Source organism: Acipenser ruthenus, chromosome 15 (assembly GCF_902713425.1).
Source record: "Acipenser ruthenus chromosome 15, fAciRut3.2 maternal haplotype, whole genome shotgun sequence".
Classification (NCBI taxonomy): Eukaryota; Metazoa; Chordata; class Actinopteri; order Acipenseriformes; family Acipenseridae; genus Acipenser; species Acipenser ruthenus.
The window spans coordinates 23,321,697-23,328,622 of NC_081203.1; the positions used below are offsets into that span (position 1 = coordinate 23,321,697).

The 6,926-nt window shown below is 37.1% G+C and overlaps 1 protein-coding gene across 5 annotated transcripts in view; it reads left to right on the forward strand.

Moving 5' to 3' along the window:
* LOC117973962 (metastasis-associated protein MTA1-like) overlaps positions 1 to 4,334 on the forward strand; it is a 40,542-nt gene extending 36,208 nt beyond the window's left edge. For 3 of the 5 annotated variants that reach the window (XM_058987500.1, XM_058987501.1, XM_058987502.1), the window contains one exon: positions 2,194 to 2,345. In XM_058987500.1, coding sequence (XP_058843483.1) covers positions 2,194 to 2,303 — 110 coding nt within the window. In that variant the 3' untranslated portion in view covers positions 2,304 to 2,345. Of the gene's footprint in view, positions 1 to 2,193; positions 2,346 to 3,047 lie in introns of those variants that run through there. The other 2 variants (XM_058987498.1, XM_058987499.1) reach the window with 1 other exon arrangement.
* Positions 4,335 to 6,926: the final 2,592 nt, after the last annotated feature.

The following is a 6,926-nucleotide window of genomic DNA, read 5'->3' on the forward strand; positions in this document are numbered from 1 at the left end:
CCCACCCTTGACCCCCACTACCTCTACGAAAATATACTTGGTTATGAAGCATCCCCACTTTAAATCTCTAGGGTAGTGATCTTGCTAAGGCTGTACACATTGAAACAGAGTAGAGTGGGCAAAATTCTTAACTGACTGTAATATGTAATATGATAAATTTGCTGTGATTCATTATTTATAATTTTTAAAAAAATGCATCTTGCATATATTAGATGCATGTTACAATATATTTATCCAATATAATGGTTTACAGCCAGTTCTTACCTGGGAGGACAATGAGTGGCATTTTCCCTACCCAAATTCCCAAGTGACAGCCGCTTGTGCTACTTTAAGATGTGCATGGTCCAGCATTGAGCTATGGGAAATGTACATGCCTGTCCCTGGTTCTCACAGTTTAGGCTTGTTTGTAATTAATATGCACTTCAGTCAGTTTTCATTACTTTGTAGTTACTTTCAGCAGCTAGGATTTGTTTAACGAGTGTCATTTTTGCCAGTAGAGTGACATGCAGTATAGGCTTGTCCATTGTCTTTTAAAAATAATTTTTGTCATGACCAGAACAGTGAGGTGCTGGTTGACCTTGCACAAAGGTAAACCATTCCTGGTTTTGAGTGTCTCCCATGTTTATACAAGGGGCATCATAGTGCTGGTGTTCTTGTGATCTATATAGAGCCTTCCTCATTACAATTACATAAGATCTGGTGTAGTAAGAGGTGGGGGCTGCACACCATGCAACAGACAAGCCAATTATATGTGCAGTGTTTGCCAATGCACCTGATGCACTACATTTGAGCCTTAGTTTGTCTTTTGATTTTGAAATTCAACCTGTTTGCACTAAGGACTGGTTATTTGAACCCCAGGGTTTGTATTTGTACCATTTCACTTTGGTTCCTGAACTGTGTTGTGTTTTGTTTTTAATGTATAAAAGGACCTAACCCTAATCCACAGAATAAAGATTATGGAGTCTTTAATCCTATCCTTGCTGGGTTACATAAACTACAGGCTGTATGCCTTGGTGATAACATTGACCCCTGGTCTGTAGCTACCATTTGAGGTCATGTGACCTTTTTAGATTTCTCCTGTATAGAGAAAGCAACTTTGAGTTATTGTCTTCACGTTTGGTACACCACTGTATTCTATGATTTTGTTTTTCAATTAACAGTTTCAGTCACAGCCTCTGACAAGGTCAGCGATACAGTCCATATGCTTCGAGATAGTGTCTTTACAGTTGATACACACCTGTATTCTCAATAAAATATAATTACAGGTGATGTCCAATTAATCACTGGTTTACTGCAGCATTATTTTAATCTCAGGCCATGTCAATTATGCAGATCACACAGGTTAAAGTTTGAACATTATGAACAGAAATGAATATCGTTATGATCTGGAGAATAATTTTTTGGTTCAATTTTATTTTCAATAATTTAAGCTGGGGCTCAAGTGGTACCGTAAGTGCCACTGACTAAAAGGAGTCCCCTTTTGCTTTTTTAAAATCCATTATACTTTTTATACAGTGAGCTTAAAACTAGTCAACAGATACCATGTATTGTTTGAATTAATATAGGCAAATATGAGCCTGGTGGGGATGCTCCACAGCTTAAGTAATTTTCCATTTAGGCTGCACTTCATGTGTCACTCAATTCCACACGAACTTCATCTGAGAGGCATATCGCAAGGAATGCCAGTTGATTTTACTTGTTTATATGTCTTTTTATATTGTTAATTTGTTCAAAATCCCTTTTAAGAAAGTGCAGAAGGATCATTGGTTACTGAAAGAAAAAGATACAAGAAACCTTAAATATATCTCCGATATTCCAGCTGCATCTGTTTTTAAAAGAGAGAGGAACACCACTTCACCCCCATCTTCAGATTTTTTCATTTTCATGTAAATGTTAACCATTACCTATAAATATGTTTAGTTCTTATGCAGGATTATTCAGAAGTGCAAATATTACCAGGTGGCATTGCAATTGTTCAGTGTATTCACTAGCAGTATGGAAACTGACTGTGACAGGCTGATTAATTGCTTAGTAATGTAGCTGATTTAAATTGCAGGCATTGTCTTTTTAATTGCTTGGTTGCTGATTATTTTGCATGACTTGAATGATCCTGTATAAGTAATGATTGCTTATCACTCTGTCTCTCCGCTCTTGTGTGCACTAACTCTCTTTCCTGCTCTCCCATTATACCAGGGCCCAAGCCAAAAGTTGCGCCTCAATGGGAAATTCTGTCCAGCAAGCGGGCGACTGATCCGGGGCGGCTGCCTGGCTCCCGCCAAGAGGAGGACAGTGAACTGGATTGATGCCCCAGGCGACCTTCTCTTCATGGCCACTAAAGAGACAAGGTGAGCAAACAAATGGGAGGTGAAGCTGTTCGTGCAGATTGGCTGCCTGTGGCATAACACATTGCCCATGTTAACGGGACCATGCAATAACATAAACTTTTTATGATGGACTCTGAATTCAAAGTTAGTCACATGCCACAGACTTTCTTTTGAGAATTAGGTGCAACTTTTTTTTTTTTTTGTGTAACCAGGAAAGTGCGCTGTGTAAACTTCTAAGCATATGGGCCTTTCCACCCAAAATGTGAGAGATAATTTTAAATGTATTATGAAGTTCAAGCCCAAAAGATTTGTTAAAATCTACTTTATCATCTGTGCGAGGTTCCGTCATCTCCTGGCAATGAGGGATATAATAGTGACACCTTTACGTTTGTATGTCACACTTATTTCTGTGTGCTGCAAAAAAAATTAAAATAAAAAAATGCAATTGGAGTGATATCCATGGTCTGAAAAAACAGTCTAACTTTGGAGGCTTCATCCCAAAAACTTATTTCCTCCAGTGAAATAATACAAAGCCCACAATATATTAAATGAAAATAAAGCAGAAATAAAATGCACATTCCATGTAAAATCACAACTATACACACGGTCTTTGCAAGGACTTATCAGCTTTTGTTGTGTATTACCTTAGCCTGGTCAATTTTCCTTAATGGTGGAATGTAGTAAATTTAACTTTCATTTCTTTTTTTTTTTTTTTTTTTACAGAAAAATACGAAAGCTTTTTTCATCCTCTGAGACCAAGCGAGCCGCCAGGCGACCCAACAAATCAATCACCGTTAAGCCGAGCCAGACCGCCCAATCGCATAGACTGTCTGCCAACGACGAATTAATAGTAATCGAGGACTAAAACTCAGATCTGCCCAATTTAAAGATTGTCCATTTGAGACTTTTTTTTTGTTTGTTTGTTTTAGATTTTTTTCCCTAACCCTTTCTGATGAAATATTGTGGATCAACGAAGGAACATTGAGTTCCATGAAAACAGTGTTTGTGTACCCAGAAATGGGGTGAAGGACATTTACTTTGTAATATAAGCTGCGTGTATCATTTTTAACAAGTTATAAAAAGAAAAAAGAGACTAACTGCAGTGATATTAACTGCTTTGTTTTTTGCTTATGGTAGCTCTGTACTCTGTCGCCCCCCCGCCCCCCCCCCTTTTTTTTTTAAGTTGATTGTTTTGTCTGTTTTGTGAACAGACTCGATCCCCTTTCCTGAAATGCCAGTTTAACTTATTGAGAGAGATTACTGACTGTGCTGTTTTTTGTACTTTTTTTCTTAACTGACACATGTGGTCTTGAATTATGTAATTAAGGATATCAAATCAATTCTTTCTCTTTTGTGAATATATAAATAGAAAACCAAAAAAAAGACTTTTGTAAGATTTAATTTTGTGAGGCTGTACTTTTAAACTGTCACAAACAACGACGCCACAGACTGAACTGTTGAGTTAATAACCTTATCTCAACAAAGCATTAAGCACCTATAATGGAGCAAGACTGGCTGAAGGTGAAATAACAGCTGATTAGCCCAGCCACTCTTTCTTGGAGCGCTCTACAAGAATTGAAGAACATTTTCAAAATGCTGAACATCTAAAAATGAAGTTGCTGGGAATTAAAAATGGTTTTGTTAGTGTAATGGGACGAATGACATGCTATTTATACACTTTTATAATAAATTATGAGATGGGCTGTGAAAATATTAGAATGTAAGGCTGGGAAGCGGTTTTTAAAACATTGGTTTATACAATTTTTTTGTTTTTTTTGTTTAGGGGATTTAGATACAATAGTAGATTTAAAAAAAAACAAAAAAAAAAAAACATAACTTTCTAAGTAACATCCCCAGGTCAAAACTTGCAGTAGTTACATCTGTGCCTAGCTTCACCTACGGTTTCAAATTCTGCAGCTGTGAGCAGATTCTTCCTGTGGTGCAGTGTTACATTAACACACCTGACCGCACTTTCTCAATTAAAGTTTCATGACGGTACACCAGGCTGTGCAGTACTCAGTATACAAGGCTGAACTCTACACCACGTTATTTTATTTATACTTTTCATACTGTCAAAAACATTCATTTGATCTGGCCGTGTTTTCTTTTTGTATTGTTTTTAATATACTGGCTTTAAACATATCAATTAAACATATATTCAGAACTATATTGATGTCCCCACTTAGTCTGCTAGTTAATTGAATTGGGCATTTTCCATAATGAGGTGATCACCACATTGTACTTTGTCTCACTTGGAGCAGTTCCTGTCTTATAAATATTGCAGATTTTAGAGGGGTTTTTTTTAATAATTTTTTTGGTTTATACCAAAACCCCCAAATTACAATTGCTGTCGTCATAAGTGTGAAAAGGTTTGTATTTTAGGTTTGTACATTTAAATAAGGAACAAAAAGACTGTATTTTGCAAAGGCTAGATAACTAAATGACCTACAGAATCCCTATTTCACCAGAAAAAGCGAAGTGTTATGTTCCTCAGATCTTATTCTAGTGCTGAAGATGAATAGCACTGATATATAGTGAAGAAGTACTTATGTCACATTTCAGAATTTTCTACACCATTCCACAGTTTAGCCTTTTATGCATTTAACTGTGAATGGTTACATTCCCCAAAGGTAAAAATATCTGTAGGGACACACATGTTCTTGAAACTTATCTGCACCCATGCCACTCTATAAGGCAAATAGCAATGTTCCTGCTGCTGTTGCAAAAGTTGGAGGTTATAAATGAAATATTCAATGAAAGAATGAGTGTAAATAAGACTTTTTTTTGGCCCAGAGCTGGCTTCAGAAATGCATTGACAATATGTAATTCATAAAATGCAATCGTATTACTTTTCTACAGCTCTGTAGCATTGTACTTTAAACAATAAACTGTTAAATTCAGTCCAAAAAAATAATAATTAGTCACTGACTTAATGGACCGCCATCTAGACCGCAATAGGACATAAAGAAAGGTCATATTGTTTGAATTTTGCAGCACTGGGGCCATTCAGAGTAAAGCAACCTACATGCAGTATAATATCCAGTCCTGTTCCACAGTGGGGTTGGTGTGCCTGCTTCTTACAAACCAGTTTGTACATCACTAGTTAGAAAGATCATGACAAATATGAATGTTCTGTGGTATACATGGAGGACAACTTTAAATCTCGGCTCAAAGCTACGCTGTTTTTCCCATAGAACCAATGTTAACGCCAGGTTACCTACCCAATGTAGAAAAACATCAATCATCTATCATCTATCAGTTGGCATAAATATTAGATTTTTCCTGAAATTTACATTTTCCAGCCACTAGAAACATACTGAGAGCAATTTTAATCACATATCATAATGCTAAAAGAACACACTGAACACTGAAGTTGTTAAAGATGGTGATCATACTAAAAAATGACCATAAAATGTGCAAAATTGAACAAGTGGGCCCTCGTAAGACCTCACAAAATTGACATATTATTGACCCTTGTCCTTTCAACTTTTGTGTATGTAAATTGTTTTCATACAGTAGGTGGATACTTTCATTGAACTAGTACAGGCTACTAAAATCTTGCAATTGATACATTTCCAATCCTTTCCCACTATTCAAACCAAGTGTATTACCTGGCGATAGAGGCAGCTCATCCACACCAAAACAGCAAATGACTGTATTTTGGAGTCAATGAAATGTGGTTGGCAGGACTGGAGATGTGAGAGCTCTGTATACAGCACTGGGCTAGTACAAGCGGTTTCCCACATTGCCAGTCAATATGCTTCAAGGACAGAAGGGGCCACACTAATAACACCCCATTCACACTACTGTGCTGGCCCTGGGCCGCCACATATTTAGGTCTGCAACCCTGTACACATTTGCGGCTTGAGGCATGTTCACGTGACTGAAAAGCAGGCCTAAAATGTGGCGAATTGCTTTTTTTTTTTTTTTTTATATGAAACGATAGCCTGCACTCAGAATCCCTGTGTCAGTGCAGTGCTCCCTGTGGGTAACCAGTCAAGGCTGTCAACTTGGCACAAGCATGATTTGAACCAAACTCGCATAGCTCACCCTCCACTCCCAAAGGCAGTGCTTTTACTAGGTGGAGCCTCCTCTATTACTATCTTCTCATACTGTGTTAAGGATGCTTTACCTTTCCAGCTGTTTCACCTGACACCTTGAGATAAATCATCTTGATCTAGAGTTATTTTGCTTAATAATGTTATTTAGCTCCCCGTGGGCAGCACTGAAACATTTACTCTGCTCAAGCTGGGCTTCTCTAAACAGCTTTATATAAAATATATAAATGCTAGATTAGTAGATATAGAATACCACTTATCTGTCTGCAAAACAAAACGCAATCTATAACACAGTGCTGCCAAAAATGCCAATGTAGGCTACTATAATATGTTTTGTGGTTAGTATAATTATTGGAACTTTGGTTAAACTATTACTTTTTTTTTGTTTTGTTTTTTATTAATATGTTTGGCCTGCATTGAAATAAATGTGTCCTCTAGGGGGTCTGAAAGTTAAATATTCTTGCAAATTCAGCGTGACAGATACAAGAGGGGGGAATAACTGTCCTATCTGGTAATTATTGTAAGTAACTTTTCACTGCACCTC